General features: G+C 38.2%; 1 protein-coding gene across 2 annotated transcripts in view; it reads left to right on the forward strand.

The window, feature by feature from the left end:
- DPY19L1 (dpy-19 like C-mannosyltransferase 1) overlaps positions 1-14,265 on the forward strand; it is a 111,183-nt gene extending 96,918 nt beyond the window's left edge. For both annotated transcript variants that reach the window (XM_054496679.2, XM_054496680.2), the window contains 6 exons: positions 554-578; positions 1,309-1,428; positions 2,828-3,002; positions 3,774-3,873; positions 5,025-5,150; positions 11,434-14,265. In XM_054496679.2, the coding sequence (XP_054352654.1) occupies positions 554-578; positions 1,309-1,428; positions 2,828-3,002; positions 3,774-3,873; positions 5,025-5,150; positions 11,434-11,590 (703 nt within the window). In that variant the 3' untranslated portion in view covers positions 11,591-14,265. The remainder of the gene's footprint in view (positions 1-553; positions 579-1,308; positions 1,429-2,827; positions 3,003-3,773; positions 3,874-5,024; positions 5,151-11,433) is intronic.
- The last annotated feature ends 3,696 nt before the right edge of the window (positions 14,266-17,961 follow it).

Here is a 17,961-nt window from a genome sequence, read left to right on the forward strand (position 1 = left end):
GAACTCAGATTTACACATATAACCACCTATTTGTCATCTCTACTTGGTTGCCTAGTGAAAATCTCAAAGGTTTTTTTCATTCCATGCTTTGCTGGGGTATCACCAGTGAGGGAGCTGGGACACCACAGTGTGCCTTTGTTGTCCTAATAAATACCCACGTAGTCAAATAGGATATAATACAACATTGTCATTCTTCATAAACTTTTTGTGTGTGTGTGTGTGTTTTTTTTTAATTTTTTTTATTACTATACTTTAAGTTTTAGGGTACCTGTGCACAATGTGCAGGTTAGTTACATATGTATACATGTGCCATGCTGGTGTGCTGCACCCATTAACTCGCCATTTAGCATTAGGTACATTCTTCATAAATTTTCTTAAAATAGTATAGCACCGGTTTTGGCATGTGACTTTTGGTTATTTTGATTTACCTGTGTGTGTCCTGAGAGAATGTTATAGAAGTTGTAAAACTCCTATTTGCAAGATGAAAATGCAAATATATGAAGTAAGTGCTTCAATAATGAATTGATAGCAATATATTTTTTTTCCGTTCCAGAAAACACCAGTTTGATCATGGAGAGGTAAAGACTTAATATCACTATAATTTTACTTATCTTAAAGTTGCATGCATTTGGACTTTCCTTTCTAGTTCCAGTTTCTAACTTTGTTGGCAATTGTCAGCAATCATCTTGAAAATAGCCTGTTATGTGTTTTTATGAGAATGCTACATGCAGATTCACTGACCATTCATTTGTTAAAATTATCTAGGAAACTCATTTGTTCTGCTCTGATCATCTTTACACTAATGGCAGCTGATTTCTGGAGCCCATTTAGACATACGTGTGAGGTGTCTATTGCATGATTAGAAATCACTTTCCTCTCTGCTCACCTTGCTTGAGGCCTCAGAGATGTGATTGGTTACCGCTCCCATCTCCTAGTGGTCCAGTCTGGTTTTGAGGGCAGTTCCAAGGTGGAGCCCTCAGATCTTGAGGCAGCATTCATTTCTTTTACCACTGTCTTTTCTTGGTCTGATGGTAGCATCAAGGTAGATTCAAAAATGTGGGCTTTATTAACCACAGGTTTGACTCTGAGAATCACGGAAACACTTGCCTCAATGACTTTATAATTTTAGCCTTCCACTAAAATGGAACAGTTTGAAAGTGAATTTTAAGAATTGTTTTCAAAATTTCAGAAACCTTAGTAGTATTTTTTGTTACGAAGGAGAACATACCCCTTTGTGCATATTGCCAGCTTAGTATTCTTAAACTTCACAAACAGTAGGAGTAAAAAACATTTTCTTCTTTCTTTCAGCTGGTTTACCATGCCTTGCAATTGTTAGCGTATACAGCCCTTGGTATTTTAATTATGAGACTAAAACTCTTCTTGACACCACACATGTGTGTTATGGCATCACTGATCTGCTCAAGACAGGTAATATGTTATGTTGGAGTATAGCTACTATGATAATTTTAGCCTTTATTATTGAGTGGCCCTAAAATAATGAATTACAAAGTCTTTTAAGTGATTATAGTTAAAGCTCTTCATGGTTTTGTACTTATCTTTCTTAAAGGGTAAGGGCCAAAGCTGATCATTTTCTATCTTTCTAAAGATTTAAAATAGTTGGTGTACAACAAATACCGATTTAGTACAGACTGAGTTCATGAGTGATTACTGCAGGTGCTGATAGAAAGCAGAGCTTAATTGTACAAATAATAACTTTTTTTGTTTTGACATTCATATCACAAAGAATTCTAACAATTTCAAGTTATAAGTGCTTAAAAATTATATGTTATTTTTTTAGTATCAAACTTACTTTTTTTTTTTTCATTTGGTGCACATTTGTGTGCACATTCTTGACTTGTGCTTTTTAAAATTTAGTTTAAGCCTTCCTTGGTGGTTTGCTGTTTATTTTTCCTGGATAACTGCCTCCTTGTTCTGTATTCACAGATTTATGCTTCTCCATAGTGTCACCTTTCCATCAGTCAACCAGCCTAGGTACAACAGCAGCATCTCCCTTAGACATAGCAGATAGTCACTAAGCACCTACACTGTGCACTCTAGGGATGGAGGAGAGAGTAGTGGACAGAAAAGTCAAAAGCCAGTGTTTATAAGCCCTCAAGAAACTTGAAATCTAGCTCTGTAGACATGTGGAGAAAGATCAAGAGAACAAAGTGTTGTTATGGAGTGTGGACTATTTGGATGTGGAAAAAATTAGCCAGCCTTGAGGTTCCCAATCAGAATGTTGTATTATGTTAGAAAGGCACTACTTTCCATCTTTCTGACCCCTTCAGGCTGGCACAGGAAAGGAGGCTGGTTGGAAGCCTTTAATCTTGAGTCTTATCCCACAGCATGATTGATGATATAGGTTGGTGCAAAAGTAATTGTGGATTTTGTCATTAAAATAGCAAAACCCGCAATTACTTTTGCACCAACCTAATAGAAAGTGTCACCCAGGGCAGTGTGGGATTCCTGCTGGTCACACAGGACCTCACATTCAGAAGGACCCTGAACTTGATTGAATGTTTGCTGCTGCTGTTTTGAACGTCTTAATTTTTTAACAAGAGGCCCCACATTTTGCTTTACTTGAATCTGGGAGTAGAGAAAGCAGGTTGAGAAAAGAGCTTCCTACATTGTGTTCCACTTAAATGAGGCTGATGGTAGAATGCTTTTGATCCCAAAGATTATTATTTTGGGGCTTTTTCTTTAGGATATTTAATCCTTTATTTGGGACTGTAGCAGAGGCCATATTCTTCTCTGGGAAGAAGTTTTGCATAACAGATGCATACTACTTATACTAACAATTACCAATGTATTCTTAATTTGGTTTCAGCTATTTGGATGGCTCTTTTGCAAAGTACATCCTGGTGCTGTTGTTTTTGCTATATTAGCAGCAATGTCAATACAAGGTTCAGCAAATCTGCAAACCCAGTGGAATATTGTAGGGGAGTTCAGCAATTTGCCTCAAGAAGAACTTATAGAATGGATCAAATATAGTACTAAACCAGGTAAAAAAGAGAAAAAAACCGTCATATTATTTAGCTGTTTTTCCCACAATTGTATATACCACTGCAAACTCTTAAACCCTAGTTACTTCCAGTGATCTCACTCTTTCTAAGCAATGTTGCTTTTAGAATATCTAAAACAAAGGAGATATCAATCCTGTTTAAGTGGTTTGCAGGGGAAATGTTATACATATGTTCTTAGTAATTTATTCTGCCATTTTTTATAGATTTTAATTTTTTCAAAATTTATTCACAGTCATAAATGCCACATTTAAAATAATTTTTACTGTGCTTATTTTCTTAATGAATTTTTAATATTAGTCCTTCACATTCCTTCTTGAAATAAACTCATGGAATGTGACATTTTATTCATGTGTGGAAAGGGGGACTTTGTTGTCATCTGAGTATCAAATGATTGAATACTAAATCATCTTCCAGAACTCCTTGTTACTGTAAAGCTTTCCTAGTCCATTTGATACTTCTTTTTTAGATTCAGGAAAGATTTCTAAGATTTTTTCTTTAAAGAAAGAAAGAAATCTTTAATGATGAGATGATGAAGCTCTGTTTTCCAAGGAAAATAGTTTACCCAGGCCTGGCTGCCAACTGCTACTTTATCAGCCATCTGACTTCATTCTAGTTCTGCCATTGAATCTTGAAGTCATGAACCTGCTGGGCCTCCGCTCTGTTACCTGTGAAATCATTGATTTACACTTGAAGGAGACCCCTTCTCACCCTCACTGAGTGTCTTCCTGAGACCTTCCTCTTGCCTTCCAGATGCAGTGTTTGCGGGTGCCATGCCCACGATGGCAAGTGTTAAGCTCTCTGCGCTTCGGCCCATTGTGAATCATCCACATTATGAAGACGCAGGCTTGAGGTCAGTGCACAGTCTCACATCATCAAAACAAACCTTCCATGCAAACAGTGAGTGGAAGACACCAGCAAAGTAATAAGGAATGTTCCAAAAGGATATGATGAACTGAGGCTTATTGAGTCAGGGAGCAGAAAGCTGAGATAAGATTGCTAAGCTCTAAACAAATCCGTTAAAGCTTCACAGGGCAGGAAAGCGACAACTTTGGGGGCTATCTTCTCTACCAGGCAGAAAAACGAAGTCATACTATAGCACTTTCCCACAGGTTAACAGGGCTCTAAAATGTCCAAGTCCTTTTCATCCTGTAACTCCCTGGAGAGTTTAGCTTAGAGTGTTTATTAAGGTTTTCTCATAGGTGATTTTTCTTGAGTTTGGAGAAGTCATTTGAAATAGAATCCCATTCAAAGAGGAGTTTATTCTGGTTTTCACCAGTATAGCCTGCTAGAATGATCTTGGGTGTTTTATGTTTTTTTAGATTTTTTTGAGACTTTAAAAAATAATTTAGAGATGTGTTGTCCAAATTTTTTTTTTTAATTTAATTTTTCATGCAGTTTCTAAGGCAGGTGAAGCTATTCATTTTCTAAGTGATTACGTGAATCTTATTAGCATCTTCTTTTGCATAACAATGGCATGTACATTCACAAATAAGCTTTTTCATTAGAAAATCAATCTCATCAAGCTAATTTCCAGACCAATTTTGTTAAATAAGTTTAGTTTTTCTTAAATCTAGAAATAAAACGAAGACCCATTTAATGTGAATTATTGTTGATGTCAAAGCTGGAACTGTTGCAGCTTCACAGTAGTCCTATAGTTGTGTTTGTTATAGTTCATCCCTGTTCCCACACAAGATACCTTACTTTTATATGTGATAGAGTAGTGAAGAATTTAAGACAAATAAATAAGTGAACAAACACAAAGAGACCAAGTTTGGAAATGTAGGGGTGTGTTAAAGGTCACCCTCTTCTCCCACGACTTGTCCTCCTCCTGCCTTCTGCTTTTGACCTCACTGATACCCCTTAGCGGGAACTTCATGGGGAATTTCCTCCTGACTGGATTCTTCTTCATCGTCTTCTAGTCTAATTCAGTGCTTTCTTCCAAATGTGTTATTGTATCGTTTTAGTCTTGAAAATTTTATGCCCAATTATTTTTCTTTAAAGAGCCAGAACGAAAATAGTATACTCAATGTATAGTCGGAAAGCAGCCGAAGAAGTGAAGCGAGAACTGATAAAGTTAAAAGTGAACTATTACATTCTAGAAGAGTCATGGTGTGTAAGAAGATCCAAGTGAGTATCAACACAGTTAACATTTTATAATCATAAGACACGAAGGTTAATTCAAGCACATGGCACATGCTTTGCTGGGGGCGGGGGTGTGTATATAACATAAAGTATGCATGGAAAAACTTCCTTTTTTTTTTTTTTTAAACAGGCTCTCACTCTGTCGCCCAGGCTGGAGTGCACTGTCATGATCTGGGCTCACTGCAGCCTCCGCTTAATTTTCGTATTTTTAGTGGAGATGGGGTTTTCTGTGTTGACCAGGCTGGTCTCAAACTCCTGGCCTCAAGTGCTACTCCTGCCTTGGCCTCCCAAAGTGCTGGGACTGCAGGCGTGAGTCACCATGCCTGGCCTAAAAAAACTTTTTAGATAATGATTTGGAGACTTTCTTTTCTAGTCTTTATAAATACCTTTTTTTTAAATAATGATTTGTATGTGTATACTACCTTAAAGAGATTTTATTGGCACTAGTTGATAATCTCTCAACTTGTTCATATTTGCTTTTGATGTTTTAAAAGAAACTTTTATTTAAAGTTGGATGTATTTTCTTTCAAAAGACTTCCAGGATCTGAAACCAAGTAATGGGGAGTCTCTTTTGGTGAAGTCAGGCAGCTGAGCACCAGGGGCCGCATTATCCTTACTGGGTCTCTGTGCTACACCATGTCCTGTCGATGGATGGGATACCCTGTCGGCATCAACTCAGAATGAAGCTTTTCTTTCCTAGTGTTTTACATTTTATTTGAATGGGAAAATAACTCTACTGTGACCCACATTCTCTTGGGTTTATAGTTTTTAAGTTTCTGTTTCCACAGAGATGTTTACTAAGCTGAGTATAGCTCTGAATGACAGTAAGATCTTCAAAGCAGATGTGAATCTAAAGCTATCTAGAAATGTGGCACATAAGTGACTGGACACCAGGTGACAGTAGCCTGCTTTAAAAGTACCAAAACATTCACTTCATGAAAAGCACAGTACAGGAACAATTTTATCAGAAATAAAAACTATTTTATGGAATAATAATATTTTTAAAATTCTTACTACTCTGTAACTAAACACAAGTGTTCAAGAGATTGCTGTATTTGTGGCTTGATCATACTTGCCCACCATATATTTCAGTGACACATATGGTATTAAGACAGCATTGTTAAATATTGAGTGGTGAGTGAAAAATAGTTCTGTGACATAGTATCTACAGCTTTGCTCACAAGGAAACTAAAATAATTGTTGATTATAGAATGATTTTCCTATGAACGTGTGCTACGTGGTTTGAATTCAGTCAGGGTTTATAGAAAATGTTATTTTGTAATAATTCAGAAAATGTTTTAAGCGTTTGTGAATATATATATGAAATTCACATACTCACTTTTAACATTGTTATATAAATTTAGGACAGAAAAGTTCTAAGCATCTCATGATGATCTTATCAGGAAATTATATGAAATGAATGGTAGGCTGACATTTGCAATAGGAAGAACTCAGTTCCTAGCATAGCTTTCTACCAGAATTGGGATCTTCTTTATTTCTGTGGGCTTCACTGTCTTGAAACAACTATAAGTTACTGGAACATAAAAATTATTTTTGTAACCTTTTTTCTCCAAGCTAACAGTGAGTCTTTGAGAGTTCATTTTTCGCCTAGACCCCTGCATAGAGTTTGAATATGTGAAAGTTGCAGAGGCTTTGTGCTGTAGAGTGTTGGGAGAGCTCCCTGGATTTGCATAGCTCTAACAGTCTCATGTTTGGGTAGGCAGAGCACTGTTTTACCCACACAAGAAGGGATATGAAGGCAAATTCAGGAAGTATGGCAATAAACTTTGCACACTAAACAAAATCAGCAGACATTGAACTGACTTAAGGTCACTTACGAGCACTCAGACTGAGAGTTGGGGTGCAGAAGAGGGTGTGCTGGATTTCCCCATCTGGACCTTGACTTGCCATTTATTGTGTCTTTCACAGCAGGAGTTGAGTGGGAGGAAGCTACGAAAGTGACTCTCTTATCTGTTTTCCCCACTCATTAAAACAACACTCCATCTAGTACAAGATCTAAGCCAGGCTGATGACACACTGTCAGGAAACCTTGGACAGGTCCACTCTGCTTCAACCTTGACACAAAACAAAAGCTATGCTTTCTGTCCTGACAGGGAAGCAAATGGGGAGTTCAGATAGGAGAGGAAAGTGAAGAATGACTAATATTTATCTAGTGTTTAGGTAGTTTCTTGACAAAGCTTTCTGCCAGGTTTGGGACCTTCCTTATTTCCTTGGCCTTCACACTCCATTTCAGTTATGATCAGCCTGAAACCCCTGTAGATTGCTGGGACGTGAAAGTATGTCGGAATGGGGGAAGCAGATGGGGAACTCAGTTAGGAGAGGAAGGGGAAGAGCGACCAATATTTATCTAGTGCTTAATCTGTGCCTGGCAATTGGTGAGCACTATGTTTAAATGATCTCATTTACAAGTGGCTTAATTGTATGGCTTGATTATTCCTTAAATATTTGACACTGTGTTTAAATATAAACACTCAAATATATTTGCATGCAAGTTGTAGATTAGTTTTTAATTAACTACAGTTCTCTGCTTTCTTTTACTCCAATAATAGAGTTGACATAGAATACATGTATTTAGAAGGAAATTATTCAGATTTTCACTAATGCTATTTGCAGATGGCTGGCCTGGGGAAACCTTGGGAAACTCAGATGAGGACTAAATAGTGTTGCACAAGGCAAACAGAGCTCCCCAAGACAGCTGTTTGCCCTGTCTTTTTCCTAAAAGCTGTTGAACTCAGGAAAACTGTGGGTCGTCCTCTACTTTCTGTGTGTCTCACTCTCTGCCACCATGGGCCCTCAGTGTTGTAACAGTTCAGCCTTGACGTGTATGAGAAAATTAAAAGGTAGAAAACCCATGCCCAGCCATATGATCATAGGTGTTCCATGTCAGTAGAAACCGGTGTCAGCAAGGGTATGCAAAAAGTGTGCACTTGAACCCTCTTCATGGGAACACTCATTGGCAAAACATTTCTAGGGGATAGTTTGATGAAGGGAAGGTAAGAAAAAAATTGTGCAGTCCTTTGGCAGAGTGATAATGTTGCCTCTAGAGCAGGGGTCTCCAAGCCCCTGGCCATGGACCAATACTGGTCTGTGGCCTGTTAGGAACCCAGCCTCACAGCAGGAGGTGAGCAGAGGGTGAGCAAGCATTACAGCCTGAGCTCTGGCTCCTGTCAGATGAGTGGCAGCATTAGATTCTCATAGGAGTATGAACCCTATTGTGAACTGCACATGCGAGGGATCTAGGGTACATGCTCCTTATGAGAATCTAATGCCTGATGATCTGAGGTGAAACAGTTTCATCCCAAAACCATTGCCCCCACCCTGCAGCCCATGGAAAAATTGTCTTGCAGGAAACCAGTCCCTGGTGCCAAAAAGATTGGGGACCGCTGCTCTAGAGGTTTAGTTTGCAGAAGGGAGCGCCGCACAAGACTGCTTGTAGCTGCATTGCTTTATAATGGCAAAATGGGAAACAATTAAAGTATCTGTCTGTAAAGAATTGGTTAAATAATACATATGAGAACTAGCAGCTTTTAAAAACAGTAGGGTAGATCTTTATGCGCTGAGATGGAAAAATGGTGCCACATTTTATTGTTCAGTAAAATAATAATTCCAGAATAATTCCATTTTTGTAAAAACAACTCAAGAGCATCTGTCAGGGTTTTCCAGAGGGACAGAACTAATAGGATAGATGTGGCCAGGCGCAGTGGGTCACGCCTGTAATCCCAGCACTTTGGGAGGCGGAGATGGGCAGATCATGAGGTCAGGAGATCGAGACCATCTTGGCTAACACGGTGAAACCTTATGTCTACTAAAAATACAAAAAATTAGCTGGGCATGGTGGTGGGCACCTGTAATCCCAGCTACTCAGGAGGCAGAGGCAGGAGAATGGCGTGAACCTAGGAGGTGGAGCTTGCAGTGAGCCAAGATCACACCACTGCACTCCAGCCTGGGCTACAGAGGGAAACGCCATCTCAAAAAAAAAAAAAAAAAAGGATAGATGTATATATGAAAGGGAGTTTATAAAGGAGTACTGACTCACACGATCACAAGGTGAGGCCCCACAATAGGCCATCAGCAAGGTGAGGAACAAAGAAGCCAGTCCGAGTCCCAAAACCTCAAAAGTGGGGAAGCTGACAGTGGAGCCTTCAATCTGTGGCTGAAGGCCCAAGGTCCCCTGGCAAACCACTGGTGTAGACCCAAGAGTCCAAAAACTGAAGAACTTGGAGTCTGATGTTCAAGGGCAGGAAACATCCAGCACAGGAGAAAGATGGAGGCCGGAAGACTCAGCCAGTCTAGTCCTTCCACAGTTCTTTTGCCTGCTTTTATTCTAGCCATGCTGGCAGCTGATTAGACGGTACCCACACAGATTGAGAGTGGGTCGACCTCTCCCAGTCCACTGACTCAAACATTAATCTCCCTTGGCAACACCCTCACAGACACACCCAGAAACAACACTTTGATCCTTCAATCCAATCAAGTTGACACTCAATACTGACTATCACAGCATCTATGTATATAATGATATCTGTGTCTGTATGTGTGTCTGACATTGGAGAAAGATACAGCAGATACCAAACATTGTATGTTCTTATAAGTATATTCATACTTACAAGTGGGAACTAAGCTACCAGGATGCGAAGCATAAGAATGGTACGGATTGTGGGGACTTGGGGGAAGCGAGGAATGGGGTGAAGGATAAAAGACTACACATTGGGTACACTTTACACTGCTCTGGTGATGGGTGCACCAAAATCTCAGTAACTGCCACTGAATAACTTATCCATGTAACCAAAAACCACCTGTTTCCCAAAAGCTATTGAAATTTTTTTTTTTTTTAAAAAGGTCCAGCAGGATATATGCTGGATTGTTTATAGAAGTCACCTCTGAGAAGTGCTATTGGAGATGATGGTGACTTTCATTTCTTAAAATGTATGTAGGTCAATATTTTGATACTTTCATAATGACTGATTATTATAAATTAAAGATGTTATTTAAAAAGGGAAAATGATGTACATACCTGCTACGGTGTTTGCCTCATGGTGGAGAGTGAGGGAGGGACTGCTACTAAACATAAGAGGGACTTGGGAATTTTTTTCTCTTATTTAAAAATAAAAAGGGAAGCAGTTATGACAAAACATGAGCAGTTGTCAATTCTCTATAATTTTCCCATGTGTTTTTCTGTTTTTTAAAATTCCTCAAAAGGTAGATAGCAGCATCCAACAGTTATATCTATAAAACTGTTCTTGATTTAAAATAAATGGTACTGTTATTTTGAAGGACTTATTTAGGCAAATGTTATATGATGCTAATTTTACTTATTCTATTCTTTATAAAGATATATTGCTTTTGAGATTTAATTATGTGTTTAAGATGTATGCTCAATACTACCAGAATTTCTTTAAATTGATTCATTCTGGAATATCGACTGTCCAATTTAAGATATTTTGACCTACTGATTTTTTGACTTTATGACAGTGTTAAAGCCATATGCATTCAGTAGAAAGTATACTTCAGATACCCATACAACCATTCTGTTTTTCAGTGTCAGTACAGCATTAAATAAATTACGTGAGATATTCAATGTTTTGTTGTAAAATAGCACTTGCATTAGATGATTTTGTCCAACTGTAAGCTAATATAAGTGTTCCTAGCATGTTTAAGGTAGGCTAGGCTAAGCCGTGATGTTGGGTAGATTAGGTGTATTAAATGCATTTTTAACTTATGATGGGTTTATTGGAAGTTGAGGAGCATCTATACAATTAATGCAGCTTCCCTGTGAACTAAGCATATTTGTTCATTATAATTTTTTAAATCAATGTCATACGTTTTTCTGTGTGAATGGTGCTAGATACCTGATCTCTCATAATCCTCACAACAAACCTATGTCATGGGTGTTTATTTCCCCATTTTACAATGTGAAAACTAAGACCAAGGGAAGCTACCTGCCCAGAACCACATTCTTGATAAGTAGCTGAGGCAGAGTTTAACTGAGGTGTCTCTTTCCGCAACACCTGGATATATGTATCTACAGGTCTATTGCTTTCCTTATAGTCACCTTTGCTGCATTGACCTTGTCCTAAGGTGAGTCATGGCAGCTTATAAAAACATAAATAGCTATATAACAGGATGGTTTAAAAACTAAAGTAATTTAAGGGGAAAAAAGGAAATGAGGTCAGGAATGTAAGTGCTCTGCTTTCTCTGCAGTTATATAATGCATATTGATTTTTAACGTGTACATTCATTTTTCTAGGCCTGGTTGCAGTATGCCTGAAATTTGGGATGTAGAAGATCCTGCCAATGCTGGGAAAACTCCCTTATGTAACCTCTTGGTGAAGGATTCCAAACCTCACTTCACCACTGTATTCCAGAACAGTGTTTACAAAGTCCTAGAAGTTGTAAAAGAATGACTGCTACATGAACTGCTGCCTACGGAGAACTACATCAGTAATGGTTTTAATGTTTTGCTAAGTCATGTGTTGTTCATATCCCAAAAACTTTTATAGGTAACTGTTTTCAAATAGAAAACGTTTTATTTGGTCAATTTGAATGTCATTCTAATTATAAAAATGACTTACACCTTTATCAATTGGTTACTATTTCAGTGCACCCTTTAAAATTTGCTATGCAAATGAGTATATGCTTGTACTTGACTTTAATATTTGTGCTAAAGTGAGCAAAGCTACCTGTATAAAGAAAACATAGTGGGTTGTGACAAGGATGATATGAAAATACAGGACAATTCTGACAATGTAGGGGCTGATTTTATAGTGTAAGAATTATTAATGCCCCTTGCTTCATTTTTCTGCCTCTTGCTCTTGTCTTTTGGACATTTCAGTGATGATTGTAAGTTCTTCGGTCCTGTCAGCCCCTGTCATCAACTTGAGTTACAGTAGATGGGGCAGACGTGGAGTGTTTGCTATGTAGAACTATCTGTTTGTTTTACTTTCTTGTGCTCTTTTTGTTCTCTGTTCTCTTGTTAATGAAGCTTTTCCTGCCCATTATTAATCCAAACTCTTGGACCTTGTGGTTAGGAAATTCCCTTAACTTCCAGCCATGTGACATTATCATGTCTCTTTCTCTCTCTCGCTCTCTTCTCCTCCTCCCCACATTTTCTGTCAAATAAATACTGTTTACTCATTTAGTTGCTTATCAAGTACTTATTCTTGGTTTTAAAAAAATTAATGGTAACTGTATTTTTCTCATTTTTAGCATTATTCAAATGTTTATATTTTAATACCTTTAAACCACTTTAAAATTTTTTCATGTTTAATTATAGTTTTAAGAAAAACTATTTTGAACAACCCCAAATATAGTACATCTAGAAACTAATGTATATTTGAGTAGACATCATTTATAGTGGAACAGTAGACTGTAGTACATGGTAATTTTTCTTTTACTATTAAGATACAATAAAACATGACTAATTTTGCTGTCAAAAATGTAAAGAATAATGATAAATGGAGTTTTTATATTTTACTTTTAAGATTGCCTGTCTTTAATAAGACAAAGCCTTAAGCCTTATAATTTTGGTTCTAAAAACCATCATTTCAGTATAAGGAATAAGTATATTTCGTCCTCCTCTTTAGTTTTTTTCTATTTATTTTTATTTTGAAAAATTTCTACACCTTCTTTGAATTCCTTGTTTGAATTTTTGTTTCTTAGAAGTTAATTTGTGTGAAATGAGATTCTTCAAAACGATGAAACCTCATAGCTCTGAGAAAAGGTTTTAGGGTTTTAAATTCTAAGCAAACCGTGACTATGGCTGACTGACTACACATTTAATTACACAGCTTCTCTTTCTTAACCACAGGCAGATTAACCTCATTGTGGATTGTCCTTGAGACCTTAGTTCTCAGGCATGGTTTCTGGTGCCCACTCCTGGAAGCCGCTGTTCCCTTTCTACCTTCTTACCAGAGCGCAAGGGCAGGCCTGGTCCCGGGGAAGCAGCAGCTTGCTGACGTGAGTCAGCTGCAAAGGCTGAGGAGTGTGCCCTCAGAGAAGCACTGCGCCCCAGCCCTGCCCCAGCGCCCAGAGCCGCAGCTCCCAGGGATGCTCCTTCCCTGGAGGCGGCCCAGGAGAGGGACTCTGGCAGCGTTCTTCAGATTTGTGGCCACTGTTTCTCATTTGCTGGTTAACTGTTTTTATTTCTTAGGCTTTTGCTAGTTTTAGAAAATAGGGAAGCAGCCCGTGGTTTGTGGATTAAAAGCAACATTTGAGCGATGATGCACAACAGTCCAGGAAAATGGGCAGCGCACACTTGAGGCTGAGGATGGGAGTTGACACGGGCAGGGAGAGGGTGGTGCGCTCTGCTTATCTGTGATTGTTGCTCACCTGAGTGTGGCTGATTGTGTACCTCCAGCAGTTACAATTTTTAAAAATTATTCTTTTACATTTATTTTATATTTTTCTCACCCCCAGCAATTTCCTTCCAAATAAGTTCACATGTAATAAGTAGAAATTCTGTATAGGAAAAAAGCATTAAAAATACTATTATAACTGCTTCATTTGCTGGGAACCATTAAAAGTAGTATAAATTAGCTTTTTCCAGAAGGATCCTTTTGTAGCAGTGTTTATGAATGTAACCCCAAGCAAAATATGGCTATATATTAGGGGAGCCAGTTTGGAGCAGAGGCCTGAAGGTCCCTGCTATGCAGCCGTGGCCACAGCTTGCAGCCCCAGCGCTGTGGAGCATCCGCACCTTTGATGGCAATGCAGAGTGATAGCAGTTTCCATAGGCGTGACAAAACAGTATTAAAGCTCAGTGTTTTGCATATTTTTAGCATTTAAAAATATTTTTGCTTTAGTGTGAGGAAAGTAAGGATGGGCAAAGAGGCGATCAAAATAGCTATTGCTATGACATTTTCGAAAACAAAGTTGGGGCTGTATTTCTTTAAAAAGATAAGCCTCTAAAAATGCTTGGCAAAAAAAATATAGTGTTAAAATAGGCCAGTGATATTAACGAGAAAATGAAAGTATGTATCAGGAGTAAAGTGATATTGCATAGGAGTATTGTATTTTTATGAATTTTATGCCAGTTGTTTACATATACTATATATGTTAAATAAAAAATCATGAGAAATGAGGGAAGTGTTTTTCTTGATTGTTATTTTCATTTCCACCTTGATTGTGATCAAGTTCGGCCTCATTTTGTAGTCAGATAGCCATGAACTGGTTTGAGTCAGATGGCAGTCCTGAGAAGAGAGGGAGGGATCATAAACAGTGGGGGTAGACTCTTTGGTCTTCTTGTTGGTAGTGGTAGGTACTGAGATTATCCAAACTTTTCCTGTATTTATGGTAGAGTCACTTACATTCCTTTATCCTTTTCATCAAGGGACACAATAATTCATTCAAACTATATATTGGGAATAATTAAAGAGTTGCTAAAAGCTGTTTTAATGTATTTAAAAAATACATTGGTATCAACATTTTCTAAATTGTAACTCAGTGTGTTTACTTGATACAAACATCAACTCTTGGTTCTTTCTCTATGTAGGAAAGACATTTCAGCTCTGTTCATTCCTGTATAATTAATTTCTTAACACAATGACACCTTGATTCTGACATCTTTGAGGGGAGTGAGGTGTTCTAATACAGTGGTTCTCAAAATTAGCAGGCATCAGCATCACCTGGAAGGCCTGTAGTTTGCTGGGCCCCACCACAGAGGTTTCTGTCTCAGTTGGCCTATGGTGGGGACCCAGAACTTGGATTTCTTAACAGTTCTCAGGTGGTGTTGATGCTGTTCGTCCAGGGACCATACTTGAGAGTCTCTGCTCTAATCGATGGGAACAGACTGGCTGGATGTCTGGCCTCCAGGGGGCGCTGCATTCCTGACAGCACATCCCGCCAGAGCTGGTTGATGGACACTCTACCAGGAGCTGAATTTTACCACGTACCTTCTTTGCCTGTTAAAGGGCACTGCTTCAATGAAACTTGGAAGGAGCAAAGAACAGATTAGGTAATTTTTAATTGGAACACTGATATGAGTTATAGGTTATTTAAATATTTTGAAGCTGCAAACTGCCCCTTGTTTCTTTTCAGTTCAGAGATGGAAAAGGAGTGAAAATCCTTGAAATAGAACTTCCTTTTGTAGGATTACTTTGTCTAGAAGACAATAGATAAATTCAATGATGTGTGGGGATTGCAAAAATTCATTTTCCACTTTATTACTTTTGTTTTGGCACCAGAAATCCAAATCTTCTTCCTTTATTAGAGGTCAGCCAATAATCAGCGCTAGGTCACAGATTGCTTGCTTCTCTCTTCCTCCTTTTTCTCCTGCCCCCAACTAGAAGTTTCTAATTTGAATCAATAAAGTTGTTCTCAATGCAGAAAAAGAGGAGCTACTTTTAAACTTCATTACATTCCTGAATTGGTCTTTATTTCACAGCATTGTATCAGGACGAATACATTTTACATTAGAAGTTGAAAAGGATCTTAAGGTACAAAAAGGTCTTGAAAACTTTCCTTTTACATTTCCTCCCGTGAGAGAGATTTTAAAATTCTGAATGAATATGTAAGAGTTGAAGACTCGATTTGATTGTAGTGTAATTAAGAGATAGTTTTCTTTTTTTGCGAAGAGATTAGGGTAACATTGATACTGGATCTACTTTCAAAGCAATGTTTTCTGTAGTTTTCTATACTCAATTATCTTTAACCCAAAACTCTAAGTATGCACAGTGTCGTCAAAATGACTTTCAAATAAATGGTAGCACTACATGGTATTCTGTTTCATAGGCATGTTCTTTTTAATGCAGCATAATATCATTTCATTGATTTTTTTAAGTACCTGGTGGGCTTTTTTCCTGTAGGCAAATTTAATATCTAGGCAGGGGGAGTTGAATTTTGCAGACTTCAGCTCGTTTGGTTGTTATGCTGATTACTCTGACACCCTTAGTCCTTACACATTTCTGAAAAAATAGATATGAAAATAAGAAATGGCCATTGCTAAGTAGATTTGGCATCATGTCATGAAAACTGGGAAAGAAAGATGCCTGCAGGCCACCTCTGGCTCTGCCCCCTGCTGCTGATATCCTGCTCTTTGCCAGACTCCTCAGGTCTTCACTCTGGTATCCGCTTAGTGACCAGACTTCAGATTCAGAGGCCTCCCTCTTGCTCTGGAAAATTCTCTTCCCAGAAGAGTACAATTTGGTAATCCCTCGAGCCCTTTACATGGGTAATGAATTTGACTTTTTTGAACAAAGACTTCTGTGGCTGTAATTCTCAAACTTCTCTGCACATTGGAATTACTTGGAGAGCTTCAAAAAATCCTGAAGCCTTTTTCCCACCCTTAGAGATGTGTGGCCTGAGATTTGGAATTTTTTTTTTAACCCCCAGTGATTCTAGTGCCCTAGGGCTAACAATTTTAGAACTTGCCCTCCCTACTTCACCTCTGAATAACAAGGTTTCCACGTCTCCATCCAGTCAAAGTAGGAATGGTAAGCAAGTGTCTATCAAGTATACTTTATTAATCGTGATTATTAATTTCTACATTATTTCTAATCATGGCACCTAGTGTTGAGTAGACTCTTTGGGAAAGAATTCTGTCTTCAGTTATGGATGCTGCCAATGGCAGGGCAAAGGGGGAGAGTGGCAGTGCAGGTGCCATGTATTTGTAAACCCTTATTAGAGTATGAAGAAGAAATGGGAATATAGCAGCGAAAAGAAAAAGAATAAAAATCACTTTGAAAATTTAATGTGTGAGGAATCATGTGTCTTCTCTGCAGATGCTTTTTGCCCCTCCTGGAATTTGCTTTTCTTAGTATGTATTTCAGATGCAACTCAAATGTCACCTCCTCTGTGAGGCCTTTCCTGCCTGCCTGCCATTTGGTTGAGTGCTTTGCCTCCCACTGCCCACGTGCCCATAACCCCCATGCACACATTTATCAACATGACTTTTCCCCCACTCTATTGTGTTCTTCATAAAAAGAACATGTCTTACTCCATTCTGAATCCACAGTGCCTCCTAGCACAGTTCCTGGAAAGTAGTACTGCTTAATGATTTTTTGAAATAGACCATACTTTATTCAACAATGCAGTAAATTCCAGATGGCAATAAAAGTTATTTTTAGGACTAAAAGACAGTTTATGTTTTCCAGCCATGGAGAAGAAACAACAAGGAAATTCAGGACATCATCAGATGAGATAAATATCGTAGAGGAAAATATCCTTGTCAACAGCTAAACAATAATTAACCTCATAGCATATCCTTGGTAAGTACTTTCAGACATGGCTAGTGACCGTATGAATTTATTGGAAGGCAATATGATAAAGACAGGTACATCCATCCTGGGGCGGGACTCGTTGACCTGATTTCAGTGTGTGGCTCAGGATACTATGGTGACCAGCCATAGACACATTTGCTGCTGAACAGGGAGCAAGGAACTCTGGTAATTTGATTAAAATTCTGGGAAGAGGGATTTCCCAAAGGATGGGAAGGGACTGGTGTGTTATTATTGGGTGTAGATATTAGGGAAAACAGATGACAACAGTTGCACAATTAATATTGTCATAATAGAGACAACTACGCTGGAATCCATAATCCATCCTTTACAAACTTAGTAAAATAGGGCATGTTTCTTGAACATCAGTTTCTTTTAAAAGAATATGGCTTTTAGGATAGTAATTAGAAATGAGAAATAGACAAATGAACAATCACACCAGGAAATTTTAATATACCTCTCCTTAGAAATTGAGATAATAAGCAAAAAGATCAGTAAGGAAATGCATGATTTGACTAATAAAAGCAATTTGACTCAACAGTCATATGTAGAACTGTACCCAA

This window comes from Pongo pygmaeus, chromosome 6 (genome assembly GCF_028885625.2).
Source record: "Pongo pygmaeus isolate AG05252 chromosome 6, NHGRI_mPonPyg2-v2.0_pri, whole genome shotgun sequence".
Lineage (NCBI taxonomy): Eukaryota > Metazoa > Chordata > Mammalia > Primates > Hominidae > Pongo > Pongo pygmaeus.